Here is a 21625-nt window from a genome sequence, read left to right on the forward strand (position 1 = left end):
ATCCCGTGTGCGCGCTCTCGGGTGCTGCTGCCAAGAAAAAAAGGGTACGCCAACAATGTGAGTCGCCAGATGATCCAGAACCGTCGACGTGTGCTCGCGTGCTTCCACGGTTCGACGAGAAGGTGCAGACACGCACGCTGCCGTGGAAAGAGTCTCGGTGAATATCGTACTCTCCATGCTAATACCACACCCCTCTGTGTCTGCTGTGGTGCATGGACTTTGCAAAGCCGGAGGGAAATATTTAAAAAAGAAGAATTCCTCGTGTAGGCATCCTCGTACCAGCGTGGCCAATCCGCGACAATATCCCTTGCCTGTGGAATGCGGTGTGCCAAATAAATCAAAGGCCGCGCCGTGAAGGGATGTGCAAATTGCCGGAAGTGGCCGTCACACCTCCTGCACACACAAAACACGCGGGCCGTAGCGGGCAACGAATCCCAATGCCGCAGCATCCAAGGCCCCCATGTTCCACGCGCACACCTGAGGGGTACAGCCATGGCGGCGGTGCGCTCAAGGATTATTGTGGAAGGTGACTGGGATGGCCTGGTCCGTCAATTCCACCGCTAAAGAGACATCGATCCCCCGCTGCACTCGCACACACCGGGGCAGCCCGGAATCACGGCAATGCGTCGCGCCTCAATACATAATCCCGCTCAACGGCGTTCCTGGAAACCTGGAGTACTGCTACTACTCTGTCGCCGCTTTGCTTCTGAGGACTGTAATGTCTCCTGCACGCAAACCCACGGTAAGGCAGAGCTGCAATTCATTACTTCCACTAGGCGGTTCGCTGGATCCCTCCTCCATTGCACAAAATGAGCGCCGAGTTCCTCGCACGCAACTCCACGAAATTACAGTCCGATACAACACAACAGCAGGAGCAACAAGGGCGACAGTACAATCCCCCTCCACACATTCATCGCGGAACGGGAAAAACTCCTGGAAGCACCCGCTCAAAATAGAAACACATCGATAGAAACAACAATCAACAATACCGTCGGTGCGGTTAACGGTGGCTGGCTGTGGGGCGCAGCACATTTGTGGCTCCGTACCCTCCCCCCATCAACCAACACCGCACACCTGTCAGTTCCACGTGTTGCACGTCACAGGAGGGCGTGATCAATTTTGCCTCTCGCACTCGATGCACACTCGAGCAGGCTCTGTGCGTCTGAGCGGGTGTCACCAGCCATGGGCTGCAGCGGCGCTGCGGGTGGTCGGTACGACGACGTAACGGTGGTGCCCGAGGCGTACGACGATGAAGTCCTGTCGTGGGGCTTCTGCGTCTCTTCGTCGCTCTCCTCGTCATCGCGCAGCAGCGCTTCCAGCCCGCCACGCCGCGGCTCGCGCAGCTCCTGCCAGTGGCGGTCCTCCGCGTACCACACAACGACGCCGTACACAGTGACCGCAAGCACCACAGTCGTCAGCAGCAGCGCGATCGCCGCGTACGCCCTCGCACCGCCGTCGCTCGGCGCAAGGTGGTTGGCCGCACTGATCACGCACAGCGCCGCAAGGAGCACAAAGCTCGCAGTGTGCATCACCGTCAGGAAGGCCGAGCGCATCATGTTCGTGAAGGCAACCACGCCCGCGCCCGCAAGCAGCACAGCAGCCATGCAGAAGTACTGGACGTGGCAACCTCCCACGGGCGACTGCACAGCAGCAATCAGGCACACCACGCACAGCACCGACAGCTGGAACACGCACCAGTACACGCGGCTGCCCCTCATGTTCGTCAGCATGCCGCCGTACATCCGCTGCTGCGCCGCGGGGTGCCAATACCCGACGGGGTACAGCAGGCGCTCGTGCAGCGGCTTCCTAGAAAACTGCCAGTACCTCGTGAAGCTCGCGCCCACGTGGCGGGCGATAAAGTAGCACACACCAGCAGGGAACGCCGCACCGTACAGCACGCCGACGACACCGATCACGCGGTGCTGCACGCGGGCGTCGGGCATCGCCAGTGCAAGCACGGAGCCGAAGAAGATGCCGAGATGCATCGCGTGCGCCACAACGTACGTTAGGCTCGGGAAGCGCATCACCGCCCACGCACTCGCCGCGTCCACGCCGCGCCACCGCTGGAAGGCGGCCGTCACACCGCAGTGCACGCACCCGAACGCAGCGGCCAGCAGCGCGTTGCCCACCACCATCCACAGCGGGTCAAGGGCAGCGAACACCGACAGGAAGTACGGCAGCGCAACGGTGCTCGCACGCTCCTGCGCCGAGGCGCATGGCATCCTCGCAAACACGCCGAGCCCCTGAATTTCCAGGATGGAGCCCAGCCCGCCCGTCACCACCACGGCAACAGCCGCCGCACCCGCCGCAACGCCGGTGATCGCCGAGAGGGCGCTGGCAGCGGCGGGCAGCGTGTCAGACCTGATCGTGAAGGACCCAAGCAGCACGCCCTTGCAGCCGCCGGACACCGCCGTAGCGTCGCAGCGAATGACTAGCGTCTCGTCGGCAGCAATGAAGTAACCGCGGTGCACGGGCACAGCCAGCTCCAGGACGGTGGACGGATTCGTCGCGTTGCGCACCCACGTCCCGTTGCTCAGCATCGCTCCCCACGGACCACCAAACCCACTCGGCTGCACCGTCGACACCGGCACAAAGCTCAGGTGCGTGCTGGGCTGCGGGTCGCGTGCCCATCGAAACGGCGGCGGCAGCGCCACCATCAGCCGCGTCGGGACGGCGCTCCCACCGCCGCGAATGTCGTTCTGCGTCAGGCTCCCACCAGCCGCCGTCGTCGTCACGGCAAGCGTCGGGCACGCCACCTCGCTCCACCACAGCGTGCTGCTCACCGACGCCGTCGGGGTCCGCGTGGGCAGCAACGCCACCGTCTCCGTCACCTGCAGTGTCTCCGTCGGCCCGTACCGCAGCGGACTGTAGCGCTCGGTGCTCTGGCTCGGCGTCCATGTTGAAGTCAGGCTGCGCGTCTCCGTCAGCGTCGCCGTGTGGCTCAGCAGCGGCATGCCGGGCGTGCGGTTGCACCCGTCCACGTGCGGCAGGTACACCGGCAGGCAGTCGCGCCCGTACCCGCATTCAGCACAGCGGCAGCCGCACGACCCCGACATCGTCCTCGTCGCAGCACCAAAGCAGTGCACGTCGGCGTCGCACACGCCACACGCCACGGGGCGAAATTCCCCGATGATGCCGGCGGACCTGTAGTCCATCGGCCGCAGCGCCTGCCCGTTGAGCGTCAGGCACCCCACGACGAACTTTCGGCCGGCGCCCCCAAGCGCTACGGTGCCGTCCATCACGACGGGCCCACTGCCGGCGTTCCCGTGGAGCGTCAGCGTGCTCTGCACAAGCTCCGCACTGCGCGGGTACGACGGCACAGACAGAAGCCTGCCGCGGATGCTGTTGCCGCGCACCGACAGCCAAGACCCGGACACAAACGACGCCGACCCCCGCAGCACAAGCAGCGCGCCATCCGTCAGCGCACCGGCGTTGTCGTTCACCACGACGGCGGACGCGTTGGCCTCCACACCGCTGCCAAACACCAACCCATGCGCGGCGTACACCTGGCTCCCCGACACGCGCAGCACAGCGCCTCCCAACGCAACCACGCGCGCACTCGCGCACAACGCATATTCGCCACCGAACACAACCGCGTCCAGCGCGACACCGCCACCGACAAGCTCCAGCACGGCGCCATCCACCACCACCGTCCGCCCATCAGTCATCACCGTCACGAGGGCAACGCCGGACACAACCAGCACGGACCGCACGAGCCGCAGACCCGACAGCACCAGCACCGGTGCGTACGGCGAGGACTGCGAGCCGGGAAGATACACAAGCGGCGTCGGCCTCGCGGTAACCAGCAGGGAGTCCGTCATCGTCAGCACAGACCCCGCGGGAAACGTGCCGCTCAGCACAAGCGCACCGTTCAGCGCCTCCACATCGCACACCGACAGCTCCACCGGCCCGCCCTCGTCGCTCCCCGCCGACACCGCACCGCGCAACGCTCCACCGCCCATCACGTACAGCACAGCTCCGTTCAGCAGCGACACGTTCTGCACAACAATCCGCACGCCGTCCCGCGCCATCCACGGCACGTAGAGCACCGGGCTCACGCCGTCCAGCACAACGTGGCGCAGCGTCACCTCGCTCGCGCCGGCAGGCACAACGAACACCGACCGCACCTTCACGCCCTCGCGGAAGAACACACTCGACGCAGTGCCCACAGCAGGCGGCAGCGCGGGAGCGCCCACAGGCACGCACGCCTCGCCGTGCCCGCCGCTGCCGCACGCGCACACGCAAACACCGTTCCTCATGCTCGCCGACGCCGTCCCGGGCGCGTAGCAGTGTGTGTCCCTGTCGCAGTCGTCGCACCCAGCAACGTCGATGCTCCCAGCGTCGCCAAATCCAGCCGCTGCGTACTCCTCCGCCGTCGACAGGACACGTCCACCAGCGTCGTTGCACGCCACCCTCACATGCGCCCCAGCCGCAAGCGACAGGCTCAGCGACAGCATCCGCGGCAGCAGCGCTCGGTTGCGCACAAAGCTCAGCGTGCTCCCAGCAGCGGTCACGGCGCCAGCGGCGTAGAGCATCTCCCTCGAGACGCCGTCGTGCACGTTGCCCTTCGCCAGCAGCATCGACCCGTCGGCCAGGCTCACCGTCGAATAAAACGCCACCGCGTAGTCCTCCGTCGACAAAAATTCGCTCCGCACAAGCGCCACAGCGGAGCCCGACACGCTCACAGCCCCACGCACAGACACCGCGTGCTTGCACAGCAGGAAGTCGCTGTCAACAAACGCCACCACGGAGCCGCCACTGGCCGCGACACCGCCCTCCACCGACACGCACAGCCCCAGCGCCGTCTGCACCGACAGCCCGTCCACGTACAGCGCACCGCGCGACGACAGCGCCACGCCTCCAACCAACAACACGCCAACAGCGTCGCGGAACACCGCCGCCACGTGCGTGCGCGCAATGGTCAACACGCTCCCCGTCAGATTCACGTTGTGCACCACGAGGCACGCGGAGGCATCGCCAAGGCCGTAGGCGCCGCGGTACGCAACACGCTTCTCCGCAATCAGCACCGAGTCCACCACAGTGACGCGCGAGCCAGGCGGAAATCGGTTCGCCACCAGCACGCCGCCGCCGGAGCGCGACTCAAGCCCGCTGATCAACACATCGGCGCGCTCGCCAGCAGGCGGGTCGGACCGCCACCCAACAACGTACAGGCTCGCTCCGTCCACAAACGTGCAGTTCGCCAGCGTCACGTTGCGCACGCTCCCTGACATCGACTCCACGTCCACCAAGACGTCCGCCGCAAAGGTCACACCAACGTAGCACGCCACCGACGTCCCGAAACCGGCACTCAGCTTCACACCCACACGCACGTCCCGCACGCACAAGTCGGCGCCGTCAGTGCTCGGCGGCTCGGGGACAGCAACGGGCAGGCATGCATCGCCGTAGCCGCCCTCAGCGCACGTGCAGGCGCAGCCATCACTCGAGGCCGTCGTCGTGTACGCAGGGAAGCACGACGCCACGAGAGCGCATGGATCGCCGCAGGTCAGGATGGTGGCTTTGTACACAGAAGGGATGGCGTATTTCACTCTCTCCTTGTCGTTCACGGTGTTGCACGCGGCCACAATCGCTCCGTTTGTGAGATCGCGAGGCACCGTGGATATCCGCAGAACTGTCGGCGTGCCCGTGCTGGACATGAATCGGTTGCCGGACACAGACACCGCGGAGTCGCGGAGATTCACCGTGGGGTTCAGAAAGAGGAAAGCATCCGATGGGGATTCACGGCAGAGATTGCCGCTCAGCTGCAGCCAGGAGTTGTAGTAGATGTAGGAAGAGTAGCTTGAAAAAAATACAGCCGAGCTTCTCTGCATGTCGTTGCCCTGAAACACAACCGCTGACTGGGACTCCACACGCAACGCCAAAATTAATAACAAAAAGTACTTCACCGGCCTCGTCACAACGTTGCCTCGGATCACCACAGCAGAGTTGTTCAGCACCTTCAGCGATGAAAATTGGCCAGACCCTTCAATATTTATCAGCGTACTGTCACCGCCGCCCATATGAAACGTGTTGCCCAGCACCGCAAGCACGGAGTGCCACGACACCCTCAGCGCAGATCCAACAAATTTTACGACACTTGACGATGTCGTCACGCTCTGAAACACATTGCCACTCAGCACCACCGCGGAGTCGTTGCTGATCGCCAGTCCATTCATCACAACACACGACGGCCTCCTAAGGTCCAAACCCAACCAATGGAACAGCCTCGTGACCGTAAAACTGTTCCCGCTGATCGTGATGTTTGTGTGCGGTGGAAACACACCCTCCGGACTGAGCAGCGCGTCAATAAATCTGTTGCCGGTGACGACGATGTTCAGCGACCCCACAGCGGCGTGCACGTTGCCCAACAGCAACAGCACGGCGCCGTCCCTCCACGTGCATCCATCGAACGTGACATTCGCCACGTCGCCCGTCATCCCCCCAACCAGCACCGTCAGGCTCATGCCGCCCCCGCTGAACGTCACGTTGCGGTAGCACAGCCACGACAGGCCGCCGCCCACCGCCTGCGCCACCTCGGGGTACACCATGTCGCTGATGCACTCACCAACCGGCGGTGGCGGCGGCGATGACGGTGGTGGCGGTGGCGGTGGGCCAGCAGGCACAGGCGCTGGGACGCACACATCGCCGTGCCCTCCAGCAGCGCACCGGCACCTGCAGTCAATGACCGCCGTCGTCAGAGGAGCAAAGCAGTCGCCGTCCTTCGTGCACTCACCGCACGCGGTAACCGTCGTCACGTTGGTGATGCCGCTCAGCTCCAGTTCAGCCGCCGTCATCACCTCCCGTCCCGCGACCGTCAGGCACCCAGCAACGAACCGGTAGCCGGCGTCAGCCCGAGATAAAAGGGACACCGACAACCCCGTCGAGCCCATCTTGCAGCCTGTCAGCGTCACCACACTGCTGCCGTCAATGCTCACAAAAGCGGAGCTACTGTCGTAGAACATCGCACCCACCTCCACGTCGTTGTCGCGCCAATCCAGCCAGCTTGACCGCTGAACAGTCCAAATGTCATCGTTAAAGATGGCGTAGCGCACGGAGCCGCTGTTCCCCACCACGCGCACCACGCTGTGATCCGACACGTTGAATCTGTTGTGTTGATACAGCAGGCTTACCCCGGAGACCATCGTATTGTTGAGCAGCGCAATAACGGAGTGGTCACTCACACTGAGCCCGTACAAGTAGAACATATGTGTGTATCCATCAAAGCTGCAGTACCGCGCGTACAGCGAGCTGCCACCCACCAGCGTCAGCGTTCCTGTCGAGTACACAACGAACGCATCACGCTTCGTCGCATGCGCCCTGACGTTGCTGACCAACAGCGAGGACGCACTCAGCACGGCGTCCTTCAGCATCACGACGCTCAACGTGTTCATCCTAGTGTCCGGCAGTTCGGACGAGGAGAACTGCGCCGCGTCAACCTCCGTGACGGCGATGTCGCAGTGCTGCGGGAGGGCACGTATAAAAGCAACGGTGGAGGAACGCATCACCGTCCGGCTCACGCGGATCAGGACGCCAGATGACTCAACCGCCGCCGCACCCCCAACAAACTGCAGCGCGGCACCACTACGAAATGTGCACCCAGTGAGCGTGATGTTGATGGGAAGATGCAGCGGCATGCTGTTGAGGAAAAACGCGAGCGCAGCACCCACGCCGCTGAATATCACACCCACGTAGCAGTGGTGCGTCTTCCACATGTTCAGCGCGAGGTCCGTCAGCGTCTGGTCCACCACGCAGCTCGTGTCGCCGTCGACGGCTCTCTCCGCTGCGGGCGGCACAACCGTGTCGGGCACCTCGAAGGGAAGACACGACGCGCCATGCCATCCGTCCTTGCAGCTGCACGAGCACGAGCCGCGGTCCACCGACTCCGTCCCGGGCATGTAGCACGCCGCGTCGTCGTTGCATGTGCCGCACCTGAACACCTCCACCTCCTCCGGAAACACACCGTCGTACGACACCTCCTCATCGCCCTGCAGGTTGCACCCAACCACAAACCTTGCGGGTAGCTCAACAATCGTGTCTGGCGGAGAAAGATCAGCGAAGGGATAACTATCGTCCACCTGACGGTTGTGTGCAAGCGCCACGGTGGTGCCGCTGCCCGACAGCTGAATTTTGTACTGGGGATACGGAATAGTTAATACTGAGGCTTCACCCACGCTGTTGCCCTCCACACGCCACTGCGCACCTCCCTCGAGGGTCACCGAGCCAGACAAATGCAACAGCGCGGAATCAAAAACTTCACTCCCGCCAAAGGTGCAGTCCGCCACTCGCAGCAGCCCCGCGGAGCTCACGGTAGTATCCCCCCAAAAAATAACGCCATTGACCGAGCTCATCGTGTTGTTCTCCACGTCAAAGTAGCCGCCGTTCTTCACATCAACACCATTAACGCAAACAGATGATTCCACACTGTCGTCGTCCTTCTTTGTGCTCAGCGTATTTCCCTTCACAATGATCCCGCCACCATCAACAACAACACCATTGATGAAATAGACTGCGTACCTATTCGCCTCAATGTAGTTGTCGAGTAGCAGCAGCGCCATATTCGCACTGAGAGTAAACTTCACAAAGGAAATGGCGTGGCTCGACGTCGTCACAAGCGTACTGCCCACCACCAGTATCTGGGAGCCCGCGCCAAAATCACCTCTAAAATCCAATGCACCAAAATCCAGTATCGAGGAAGTCACGCTCACGTGCACACGCACACCACTCCCCCTGATCAACAGGCCCATGAGGACGCACTGCAGCAGCGTGATGTTGAGTGTCTGCTGTGGCGCGTCAAAATACGACAGGTCAAGCACAATCGCGGCGGTGAAGGTCACGTTGACAAAGCACAGACCACGCACACCGGGATCAGGATAGTCCACGGAGCTGATGCTGCCACCGTGCACGCAGCGGACCTCCTTGTCCTTCGCATCGGGGAGCGGGAGCGGCCCAAGGCCGTTCGGAACCGCAGCTGGCAGACAAGTGTCGCCGTAGCCGCCAGCAGCGCACTCACACTCACAGCCGCGGATGCTGCTCGTCCTCGCTGCGAAGCACACGGCGTCCACCGTGCACGCACCACAGTCCAGCACCGTCACGGGTGCTCCAATATTGAGGTCGTCTTGGTAATTCGTCACAGGAGAGCCCCTTGCCTCGTTGCACATACCGTAGATGGTCGGGCGCGTGTCGGATGGTGGTGACCAGTTGTTTGTCATATTTGCGATGGTCGACGAGTACGAGCCATAGGTGAGGTTGTTGTCAAGTATCGACCACACACTCCGATCGCGGAACACCATGCCGTGGTGGGCGGCCACGTACACAACGTAGGCGGTGCGGAACTCGTTGTTGCGGTGCACCAGCCAGCTGCCGTCAGTCACGGTCAGCGTGGCTGCCATCAGCATGGCGAAGCCGAGACGGAAAGTGCTGGACACAATCTGCAGCACGCTGCCGCCAGCCACCGCAACGTCCTTGAACACACACGCGGCTTTGCCATATTCGGTGCTCGGTAAAATCCACGAGCTGTTCTGTATGGAGAACACGGAGCCGCCGCTGACACGCAGGTCCGACGCAAGAGCGTACATCACGTGTGTCCGCGACCTAATAACGCAGTTGTCCATGTAGAAGACGCTGGACAGGTTCACGCCGAGGCTGCGCTCCACGAGGATCGCAGCGCACGAGCCCCCGCCACACACCAGCGTCGACCGCGTCATGACAAAACACGTCGACAGAAGCCGGACGCCGTCCAGAACAAGCGCGGGGCCGTACCGGGATCCCTCACGGCCACGGGTCGTCGGCACGTACTGCGACCCGCCAACCGTCGCGCGCAGCGCTGAGTTCGCCAGCAGCACACTCGAGTGCAGCGGCATCGCGCCATGCAGCACAATCGTGCCCTCCACCGACGTCACATTCGTCATGTTGACGAAAGCGTGCGGCATCAGGCGCGCCGTGCTCTCGCTGAGGCCGCCAATCCGCAGCTGCGCGCCGCCCGCAAGCACGCAGCGGCGCAGCGTCACGTTCAGCGCGTCAGCGAACGCGTCCATCGAGCGCAGGTCCACCGCCACAGTGATCGGTCCGCTGAACACCACCGAGTCGAAGCACGCCGTCGCCCGCCCGCCGCCAGCCGTCACCGACTCCGTCAGCGTCACGCCACTCACGCAGCCCTGCGCACCGCCACCACTGCCGCCACCACTGGCCCTCGCAGACGGCACGTCGAACGGCAGGCACGCCTCGCCCACGCCGCCGGCACGGCAGCCGCACACGCAGTCGGAGAACGACGCCGTCAGCGCATCAAAGCACGCCAGCGCAGCCGCACAGCCGTCGCACGGCACCACGCTCACGGAGGGCAGGCCGGCCAAGCGGTAGTCGCCGCTGCTCTGCAGCACCCGGCCGCCGGCACGGTTGCACTGCACCGACACGACGCCGCTCGTGATCGTCGGCCCGGAGACAAGCGTCGCGCCAGTGGCAGCGCAGCGTGCAATCGACACGGTGCCGCCGCTCAGCGTCACACCCGACAGCAACGCCACAGACGACGCCTCGCCCACCGCCCACACGTCGCGCAGGTCCAGCCACCCGCCGCCATCGATCGTCCCACCGTCGCAGCGCACCAGCGACGACGCAACAGACCCCTCGACGCCCACAAAGCGCAGCACCGAGTCGGACACCGCGAGGCGCTCTCCAAGCACAATGCCGCTGCCGCTGCTCACAACCGACACATTCGTCACGGAGAACACCGAGTGGCTCCGCAGACTGAGACGCGACGAGGACGCCACACGCATCGCGGACGCGGTCAGACCGCCCGACGCCTCCAGCGACACGCCGTCAAGCACCACCGCGCTCGACAGCAGGTCCACGCCGCCGCCAACGTACACCGCAGACCCGCCCGCCTGCAAAGACCTCAGCACAGTGTTGCTCACACGCAGCTGCGACTGCAACAGCGACGTCGCGTGCAGCACAAGCGGCGACGCCACCGCGTCCGTCAGCCCGCTCAGCTGGGAGTAGCGCATCGGCCCCGGCGTCACAATCGTCGAGTCACGGACCGTCACGTTCGTGTGTGCCGGCAGGTTGTGCACAAACACAAGCGAGCAGTAGCTCCCGGACAGCCCGCTCACGCTCACCTCCAGGCTCCGGTCACTCACCGGCTCGCCGCTGTAGCCCCGCACGTAGATCTGCGCACCGCCGTCGCACACGCAGTTCCTCAATTCGATGCGCAGCGCACCGGGAAGCATCGCCGGCACGTCGAACACCACAGCCACGCCGTTCGTGACGTACACGCCGTCCATCAGCACCGTGTCCACGGCGCGGCCAACCGTGATGGCTCTGTCCACCGTACCGCCCCGCAGTCGCAACACCACCGCATGCACCGCGGGCATACACGCCGCAGCAGCCAGCGCCAACGCCACAAGCAGCGCCGCACGCACAGCCGCAATGGCCCTGCGCCGCACACGTTGCCGGCTGCGCGGACACGCACCCACAGCAGACTGCATCCACCGACTCAGACACGTATCAGCAGGGCTCTCGTGACGTGTCGCTCTCGCCCCGTCGACCATTCCTCCTGTCTATCAAATCCTTTCCTACAGATGGCGAATCCAGTGACACGATTCCGCCAGATCGATATCCCAGTACCACCAATCCTAATACTGCAATTAATCCTTAACACCTTGAAACGATAGTTGTGCTGGCAAAGCCAAAGTATCTCTAACTGCACGCTCAAAAAAAAAAAGAATAAAAGACAGCAGCAACAACAGTAACCAAATACAGTGACACGCAGAGGCATCCGGTCATACACAATCCCCACCACAGTACAGCCGCCGAAGCAAAGCCGCGCAGACGCAATAAAGTCAGTGACACCATTGCCCTCCCACCACCCACACAACCCCATACAGCCACCGCGCGTCGTGGCGTGGATACAGACTGGCGTCGGTGGTGTGCCAGCAGTGCTGACAGGCGGCGGTGGACCAGTCCTTCGCTCTCCCCTAGCAGGACAGAGAGCAGCGGGATTGGCCAACAACTCTCTCCGTGCGGCATGTGTCCTTCCCGTGTTCGCAGATGGGAGTGGTGTCCCCGTTTCGCAGGAACTTCGCAGACTGCCGTCAGCGAGGGAGGTATTGATCATCGTTCTGTGCGAGGAGCGGGCAGCGGGTGCAAGATGGCACAGAAACACATTCAGTGCGCCGCCGCGGCCAGGGGCCAAGCAAGGCAAACAGTGGCGGATGGTGAAGTCAAGCGCATACGGCGTGAAGGACCCATCCATATCACAGCCACCAGGGGACACGCAAGCACAAGGTGTGCAGACAGCACTGGGGATCGCAGCACGTGCGACGCGGACAGTGTGATGGACAAGCAAATTTTCCTGCTGCCAAGACAGAGCACAAACGCGGTCCCAACAGTACCGCAGCACGGCCGATCCCAGAGGGCAGGGACGTGGTGCCTCCATGCCTCGCGGCATCAGAGGCGTGGGATCGAGAGGGCACCAAGCTCCTTCGCACGGACCACAAGCAGCATGGAGAAGTTACGGCAGAGGGCATGATTGCGGTACTCCCGTTTGCGGAGCACTTCAGCTGGAGGCAGGCTGCCTCCCGGTGAGGCTGTGTGCGCGTCCCATGCTGCCGCTGCAACACACTCGGCCTGCTCCGCTCTGACCGTCCAGGTTCATCAGTGGCTGTCACGGCTGCCGCGCGGGATGGTGCGCCTTGCCGCTCGCACGGTGCATATCCAACCGTGTGGTCACAGTGGCCAGAGGCGTTGCACACACCGAGGTGGAAGCATTCCAGTCGGCTTCACGCAGAACAGCGACGGCATTTTTCCGTCGCGGCAGCCTGCCTGCCGGTCGCGGGAGGCTGTCCTCCGTTGCTGCAGTATAAAATGAAAGATGGTGGTCCGAGTCCATGCAAAGGGGTGGATGTCCAGTGGGAGACACGCAGTACGCGTTGCGCAGTCACGTCGGGAAACGAGACGCTGCGGCCGCTGATCCGCGCTGGCTGTGCCGGGTCGTCGGACAGCTCACACTCCATGCCGCTTGAGGTGGCGGCGAGGTTCTCTCCTGCCGTCGTTGATCGTGAGCGACCGTCCCGCAGCTCATGGTGCGAATTCAGGTAGCCCGCAATAGGCGCTGCAGGACCAAGACGACAAATGGCGCCCGCAAACTGGGCAGCGTGAGCGATTTCCAGAAAAAGGCCGCAGAGGTTCACCACGTACATGCTGGGTCAGGCCGGTGGGCACACGCGGAAGGCAGTGTTCTCCAGAAAGTTGGTGCCACGAGCGGCAGGCACTCGCACAGCAAGGTGTGGCGCACCAAGAGGGCCACGCCACCGGCACGCCCACTGCAGGTCTGTTGGAAGACACCGCAGCCAACGCGCCGCGTCGCTGGGGCGCCCTGGTGCCTGCAATCCTGCAGAAAAGCGGTGTCAGGTCGGTGCTGCGCCAGTCGAGCAGCAAGGGCAATCCTGAAGGGCGAAGGGCTGGAAGTTCCGGGCCGCCAGATAACTACGAGGCCATCCTCATCGGGGCTGCGGCTCCTGCGGACACCACCGCAACGGTTGATGCCGACGGAGTGACTGCAATGAAACGACTGTGCGGTTCTGTCAGTCAAGCTGCAGGCAAACCGCCTCGCCGCTACAAAACCAACAGAGCATGGAAACTTCTCGAGGGGTGACGCCGCCGTGGTCCCCGTCACGCTCGCAGCAACGCCCTGCCGCAATCACTTACACAGAGAGACAAGAAAGAGTGTGTGGATGTGTGTCGAGAGCACAGCGACTGCCATCGTCAGAGGAGGCCATCGTGGCACCGCCCGTCACGCACCAGCACACATCGAGCAACGCACGCACCCGGCAGAGCAAAACCAAAGAGAAGAAAAGAATGACCCCAAGAGCAGACAGTGCTTTCACGTATGGCGAGCATCGTGCAGCCGCGTCAACCGGCCTCCAGCAAAATAGAAAGAGCATTCCTGCAGTGCACTGCGCAAATAATTATGTGTGCTGGAGGAGCAGAAGAGAAGAGGAGCACAGGGAGGCACATCAGCACAGCAAGAGGCACAGCTGGATGGCAGCGATACATGCGGTACGGCCCAACCCCCATAATCACGCACGGTGGCAACACACGCCCAACCAGAGAAAAGAAAAGAAAAAAAACACGGCGGCAGGGTGTGGCTGTGTGTGTGGCGCTGCGGGTGTCTGCCAGCCCTGACCGCAAAGAAAACAAAACAAGAGGGAAAGAAATGTGTGCTCCGCCCCACAGGCCCTCGTCGCACGCCCACACGTCACGGCTCCCTCAGCGCGCCGTTCTTCGCGGCCCCTCCTCATGCGTGCAGCAGGCGAGGCGCACAGGGCCGTCGTCATGAGCGTGTCGGTGGGTGTGCGAGTGCAGCAGTTGGGCGGAAACACACGGCACCCCTCGCAGGAAGAGTGCAGCAACAAACAATTAAAAGAGGGAAGAGTAGAAAAGAAAAAACGTCCATAGTGACTGCCCCCAAAAGCAAAAAAGAAAGATGAGTGAGAGATTAAAAAAAAAACGGACAAATTAACAACAAAAAAAGACTAGCAAAAAATTTAAAGCAAACAGTATAAGAAATTGAACTTACAAAAAAAAAAAAAAGCCGAAGCGTGGGACGACCAGCGCACACACACTCTCATTGCTCCCGTAAAGCAAAACACACACACACACAGGGAGAGAGAGAGAGGTCGCCCACTCAATGCAATAAAAACAAAACAGAAACAGTTACGGTGCTCCGCCCATGCAGCCAGGCAGGACGGCAGCGGTGCGTGTCGTGCAAAAGAGAGCACCAACGGGCCTGCATGGGTGTGCATGCATATATACAATGGGCACATTATTGTGTGTGCTTCGTGGGGTGAGGTGAGGGCGAGAGTCCATGCAAGGGGACACACACACAGAGAGAGAAGGAAGAGTGTGTGTGCGGGCGGTGCACGGCTCTCTCTCCCTCACTCTCACGCGGCCACCACCACCGCAGCAGCAGCCGCACACGCAACAACAAGAAGAAGCAAAAGAGGGGAGGTGGTGTGGGAGACCGCGGTGCTGCCGTCACTGTCACCAGTCGTCGCCGTTGTATTTTTCATGGCTGTGGCTTCGACTGGTGTTCCTTTTGGATTGGCTTCTTTGTTTTCATTTTGTTTTCCCTCTGCTTTCCCTGCGGCATCGGCTGCTGGATCATCGTCTCCAGTTTTTTGGGTGCTTTTGGGATTTGTTATATTCGATGCTCCCTCCGCGCCAGAAGATAAACTTGGCTGCTCTTGACCGTCTGCTGGTATCCCCTCTGCGGTGCCGGTACCAGCGTCTTCATGCTTTTTCTTCTCTTCCACTCCTTCTTCTTCCTCTTCTTCCCCCTCCTTTTTTTTTCCGCTTGATTTTTCTTCCCTTGTTTTTCCGTCCCTGCCGTTTCTGGGGCATGTGCCTCGGGTTTTATTGCCATTTCCGCTCCCGGTTCGGTTGCGCCTTGCACCGATGATGATGTTTCTTTTAAGACCTCCGATTGACCGCTTAGACCACCTCCTCCAGCGCCGCCTCTGGAATTGTTGTCATTTTTAGGGCTATTGTCTTTAACGGGCGGAGAAGCCGGAGAGGCTTGAGGTGTTTCAGCAAGTCCACCACAGCAGGCAACGCAACACAGCATGCAAAGGGCACATAGCAACAGCACACGGCCGGTCATCATCATCACGGCTGCGCACACAGTCTAGAGGGGCACGGAAAGGAATATGAGAAGAACACACACATCATCAGCAGCATGGAAAAGAAGTAGTGGAGTTTACGTGAGGGTTGTTGTCATGGGCATCGGTGACGCGTGCACGCAGGAAAAACAGGCAACAATGAAACACCGGACAGCACGGCACACAACTCCACGGCATGTAAAACCCACCCGCAGCTGCCCCCAGAATGGACGGGAAAGAGGGCGCAACAATACGGCAGGAACACAGTGATGCCGGTGCAGAAAAGGATCCCAAAACGGCGTGAAAAAAAAACAAAAAACAGTCTTCCCCCGCAGCGGCCACATCCAACAACGCAAGTAATAATAACAGAAACAAACACCACACACGGCAACTCACAGGGCAGTGAGTTCCCTGTCGCCAACCTTCATGGCTGCTCGCCCACTCACCTATCGGGTGTCCATCGCTCCGCCGCCTTCTTCCTTCCCGCGGCACACAATCGGGTCCATCCACACCCGTCGCCACGCCGCCTTCAACGACCCAACAGGCAACCGCCCAACGACTGTTGCAGACATCACACACCCGCGCCAAAGCACGCGACGCAACATCATGTCACGTGGCCCCTCCGTCGGCAGCACGTCATGTCAACCGTTTGGCCGGCACACGGAACAATCAATCGACAGAACAGAGAAGTAAGGCAGGCACTCAATCAAGGACTCTCCATACACACACACACACACAATGCTCTTTTAATGCCGCCGCTCCTCCCACGGGCACGGTACCCGAGCGGAAAATTACAAGCAGTAAGAAAAGCCTCGTCAGAGAAAACCACTCCACACATCCATATGAAAAGCGCCACTCAGGCTGCTGCGGCTGCAGGGTCCGTGGGCAAAGATGCGCCTTACTGAATCCTGCCAGTTATGTCAGTCTCCCCTCCCACCAATGTAGCGCATAATGCACGGCGTGCATCCACAGGCATCCACTCCCGGTGCCCTAGCAATACTTCAGAACACACATAATGGAGAAGGGAAGCAGAATTACACAATGCCAAAGCAGATGAATAAAAATAGGGGAAATCAAAACCACACAGATCCCTCGCACACGCACACAAACACCCCACAGTATTCTCCAGAAGAAGTCAAACAATTTCTTATCCCAACCCATAATACACGCGTGGTGCCGCCACATCAGCAACCAACAAAAAAGGGAGAGTGCATACAGCATGTCCTTGGTACAAAGTATACAGACAAGCAGAGTGTATGTATATACTGATAGGGACATGCCAGTTGATATAGGCCTTTCTCTCTTGCACCCACTGCTGAGTGTTGGCACCGTGGCGGCAGCGGCAAGCAGAATAATCAGCGGAAGGAGAAAATCAGCAGCCGCACTGTTATTGCCGTGGATCGGAGGCGGAAAGTCTGTCAGGTCTGCCTCCCAACCCCCGCGCACCACCGCCGCATCATCCTCCCTCGGCGAAGGGTCCACGGCACCCTGCGCAGCATCAGCGGCATCAGGGCTCCTGGGTCCCGTGTCTGTGGCACCGCCACCGGCCCTGTCGCTGGCGGCCTCATCTCCTGCCGGTTCTCCCACAACAGACGTCACACCATCGGCGGCCACATCGTCGATGTCCGGAAGATCGCTCTCCTTCTCCGCCTCCTGCGACGCACCCGCGGTGTCACTGGGCAAGAGCACTCCGTTGCCGTCGTGGCACCTGAGGCGACCTCCTCCTCTGGCGACGGATGCTTCTGGGGAGCAGCCGTGTCTACATCCTTCGGTGGTGTGCCACGGCCGGTCCCAATGCTCTCTGGATCGGGGACGGATGCCCGTAGCAAAGCTTGTTCAGTAGATGCCGGTGAAACCGTCCTGCTCCACACGCCCTCTCTCCTCGCCGTCCCACGGAACCACTGGAAGTAGGCTGCCGCTGGTGGCGGATATCGTGCACACCTCCGCGTGGTCACGGCAAATGGCGTTTCCCTCATCGTAGGGCCGAGTGGCCCAAGCAATCGTCGCCCCGTCCGTGCATGGGCACAACGGACGTTACCCTATTTAGTCACTTCCAGATGCACCTGCATGCCGAGACACTTCAATGCCGCATGCATGGCAGCACCGAGATGTGTATCCTCCGGTCCCTCGCATCCGTCGTGTTGGTGGGAAGCGTGTCCAGACACCACGAAGAGGGCTCAACCCCAGGCATCGCAGACAAAAGTTCTCCCCTCCCAAATAACAGCGGCACCATTTCTCACATCCAGTGCGGGACCAATGATGGGGCAACTGTCCATCGGGCGTTTGGCTGAGCTTTATGGATGCTCCCCAAGCACCAACCATTGGAATACCGTCCCGTCGCGCAGCATCTGACAGGAACGCCCAATGCTCAGAGCATGTGGGAATATTCACTCATGTTCAGTGCGGAGCACTTCCTCTGCGGCAGCCAGCGCAACCAATCGGTGCCATCCACTCATCCCTCGCGTGGCACCGCCACCAGTGCGACTCCAGCGTCCTCCCGTCCCCATCGCCATCCTGCAGCTCCATGCCATCAATGTCGTCGCAGTCGTGGTGCTACCTCGCAGCCATCGCGGCATTCGCTGAGTGCACCACCACCAACAGCGCTCTGCCACGCACACCAATAGCATTCCTCACCATGCTGCGGCTTGCCGTGTGCAGGCAGTTAAACCCGAGAGCATGGGCCAACAGGTGCGCGGCGATGCGTCCGTGAAATAAAACTGACGGGCAAATTGCATGGCGCCAGCGAGTGGACGGCCATCCTCCAGCGTGGCGCACCGCAGTGCCCACACACCAACAAGCGCAGCAGCCACGCACTGCGCCGTGTCAGAATTGGGAACACCAGTGGAAGGATGCTCAGCAGGCACCGTGAACCGACTGCAAACGCTTCCCGTGGCAAATGGGACGCAGTCAGCGGACCCTCCAGTGCCTGCACGAGCAGACGATCCGCGTGCAGTTTGAAAGCAGCAGGGACAGTCTCCTCAGCAAGGAGGTTCCCGTGCGCAAAGGTCAAAGCACCGTTCTTAGAGCCAAACGCGCCGTCCAAAGAATTTGCTGTGCAACGCCAAAAGAAGACGCAGTGACTCCTGCTGTCACACGGGTCCGTCGTTAACGCCTTAATGCCTATGGGTACCCACCGGTCTTTCCAGACGAAGTTCCACACCTGCAACGCATCCTGCGCCCTGAGATGCATTCTCCCCAGCGTAAACAAGATAAACCTCGCCGTCGGAGGAGACCACATCGTCAAGGAATCAGGAATACTTCAGGGGTACAAAAAAGCAACCGCTGAAAATCGCATCGCAGATATCATCGCAAAGAGAAGAAACAGCGCTAGAGGCCGTGGGGTGACGTCGATCAATTGAAGCATGGCGTATTTCAAAGAAAAGCCAATTGGCTTGAAAAGATTTAAAGAGGCTGACACTCTCAGAAGAATAGAAACAACATGAAACAAAAAAAAAAGATTCAAGTCTCCAACGTCAAAGCAAACTGCCAATCGAAAAAGTGTGGAATGGGTGCACTCAACCACAACAAAAGTAAAACAATGAAAAAACAAAGCGTGGGACGACCAGCGCACACACTCTCATTACTCCCGTAAAGCAAAACACACACACACAGAGAGAGAGAGAGAGAGGTCGCCCACTCAAAGCAATAAAAACAGAAACAGTTACGGTGCTCCGCCCATGCAGCCAGGCAGGACGGCAGCGGTGCGTGTCGTGCAAAAGAGAGCACCAGCGGGCCTGCATGGGTGTGCATGCATATATACAATGGGCACATTATTGTGTGTGCCTCGTGGGGTGAGGTGAGGGCGAGAGTCCATGCAAGGGGACACACACACAGAGAGAGAGAAGGACAAGTGTGTGTGCGGGCGGTGCACGGCTCTCTCTCCCTCACTCTCACGCGGCCACCACCGCAGCAGCAGCCGCACACGCAAAAAGAAGAAGAGGCAAAAGAGGGGAGGTGGCGTGGGAGACCGCGGTGCCGCCGTCAATGTCGCCATACGTCACAGTATCATTTTTTCGGGCGGGGACCGTTTTCGCTGTATATGATGCAGCCTCACTGGCCGTGGGAGCAGCCTTGGTATTTACGGCATCAGGGTCATTGTGTTGTCCTTTGGGTTCAGGCCGTTGAGCATTGTCACCATCCTCACTCTCATTTCTCTTGACGACACCACTTTCACTTGCGGAGGTGGATTGCTCTGATGTTGCCGCTGGGCCATCGGTATGTGCATCCATCTTTATCGCCTCTTTTGTTGTTGTGTCTTCACTGTTTTGCTCAAGCACGCCATCCGCTGAAGGCGGTTGCGGTGCTGCGGACTCTTTTTCGCTTCGTAAAGGTGGCGCTTTGTGCTTTTCATCTGTTGAATTGTGTGAAGCTGTTCGTGCCGGCGGTATTCCTCTTCATTCTTCTGGATCTCCCGCTTCTCGTGATCGCGCTGCGGGTGTATCTACTCCTGGTGATGGCGATACTGCCGATGTTTGCTGTTCTGGTGACGGTGGTGGTGGTTGTGTCATTGTTACTGTTGTACCTTGATGCTGCAGTTGGCCGTCGGCAGACAACACGCTGGAAGGGCCGTGTGCCTCCACGCCACTCCGTCCTGCCTCGTTTTTACCTGCTTCCTCACTCGTACCCCGAATGTTCGCTTTTTCTTTTTTACGAGAGGACTCTGGATTTTCTTCGAGTTTTGAAACCTTTTGTGTATCTTTGTTGGTCTCTACAAGGATTCTTTCCCGCGGCTCATTTGTTTCTGGAGATTCCAATTTTAAGTTAGGGGGTGCACCGCTTTTATTCTCTGAACCACCAACTTCAGGGGGAATGGAAGATCGAGAAGCACCAACAACAGTAGAAAACTCCGAGGCAGAAACTCCACTTTTGTTAGAATTTCCATTTTCTTCAAAACCGCCTCCAGCACCAGAACTGTCGTCATTAGGGACCAGAGACAAACGATTACCAACACCAGTTTGACCAACATCAGATTCCGGTGGGTCTTGTGGCGCTTTAGGTGCATTGAGTGCTTCCGGTAACCCGGTTACTGGCGGTGGTGATGGTGGTACCAAAAGTGAATCTGGATAAATATCGGTTGAATCGGAAACACTTTCGCCAGTCGAGGCTTCAATGGCAGTAATGAGCAGTACTGACCGCAAAGGCACCGTAATCGCAGTTTCATTACATCCGTCAGGCATGTGGGATCCGTTCTCACCCAACACTCCCGACGCCATGCAGCCACCCAGTGCGTTGGTGTCAACGTCCCTCGCACAAACACCGCCGGCAACGCACCACAGCACGCAGAGGGCACACACCAGCAGCACACGGCCGGTCATCATCATCGCCATCACTCCTGTCACTTGCGTGCAGCCTTCAGCACAAAATAACTCCCCGTCAACGCGCACCGTAACAAACGACAGCAGTCCGGCAGAAGCACGCACTTCGACCTGCACATCAAAAGTAAAAAATCAATACCAAAACAATAAAAAAAGGAGTTGAGTGCCCAACAGGAGTCCCTCCGCCAAAGAAGAAAAAAACATACCTCAGCAGAATTAGCACTTCATACGCCATGCAGCAAAACAGCTCTGTGTCTATATATACATGAATACAGTGCCTGCATGAGAAAAAAATATTACTGTTCCACCAGGCCACGCAACATCCCTCACATTTCATTGCGGCATCCGGCCTGTTCCTCCGCTCCTCCTTTCGTGCAGTCCGTGGGACGCACAGCAATCAGGCCGGCACCGCGTGTGGGCAACAACAAAAAAAACAAGAGGAAGAAGCACGTCACCCATGACAGTGTGCAGCAGCCGACCATTAAATAAGCAAAGGATAATTATTATCCCAAACAAACAACTTTAAAAGGAACATAAAAAAAACAACCGCGGGTAACGCGGCACATATTCTGTGTGAGAAGCCGCAAATCCTCACTCCGTGGCTCAGAAGTCTGCCACAACTCCACATAGACCCAAAAGCAGAAGCAGCAGTGGTTTCTTCAC

General features: G+C 59.9%; 1 protein-coding gene and 3 pseudogenes across 1 annotated transcript, besides 4 other annotated features; all 4 read right to left on the reverse strand.

The window, feature by feature from the left end:
• Positions 1-21625: part of a sequence feature (areas not merged during assembly with more than two copies in the genome that could not be assigned to a particular haplotype) that runs on past the window's edge.
• Tc00.1047053510465.10 (dispersed gene family protein 1 (DGF-1), putative) lies at positions 1098-11537 on the reverse strand (the record flags this gene model as incomplete). Its single annotated transcript, XM_813258.1, has 1 exon — positions 1098-11537. The coding sequence occupies one exon, from the start codon at positions 11535-11537 to the stop codon at positions 1098-1100; it is 10440 nt and encodes a 3479-aa protein (XP_818351.1).
• Positions 6567-6608: a microsatellite.
• Positions 10089-10182: a microsatellite.
• Tc00.1047053510465.24 lies at positions 14930-15655 on the reverse strand (annotated as a pseudogene).
• Positions 15285-15323: a sequence feature (CT-rich).
• Tc00.1047053510465.32 lies at positions 18100-19011 on the reverse strand (annotated as a pseudogene).
• On the reverse strand, positions 19538-20974 carry Tc00.1047053510465.40 (annotated as a pseudogene).

This window comes from Trypanosoma cruzi, genomic scaffold, assembly GCF_000209065.1.
Source record: "Trypanosoma cruzi strain CL Brener 1047053516759 genomic scaffold, whole genome shotgun sequence".
In the NCBI taxonomy this organism is placed as follows: Eukaryota; Euglenozoa; class Kinetoplastea; order Trypanosomatida; family Trypanosomatidae; genus Trypanosoma; species Trypanosoma cruzi.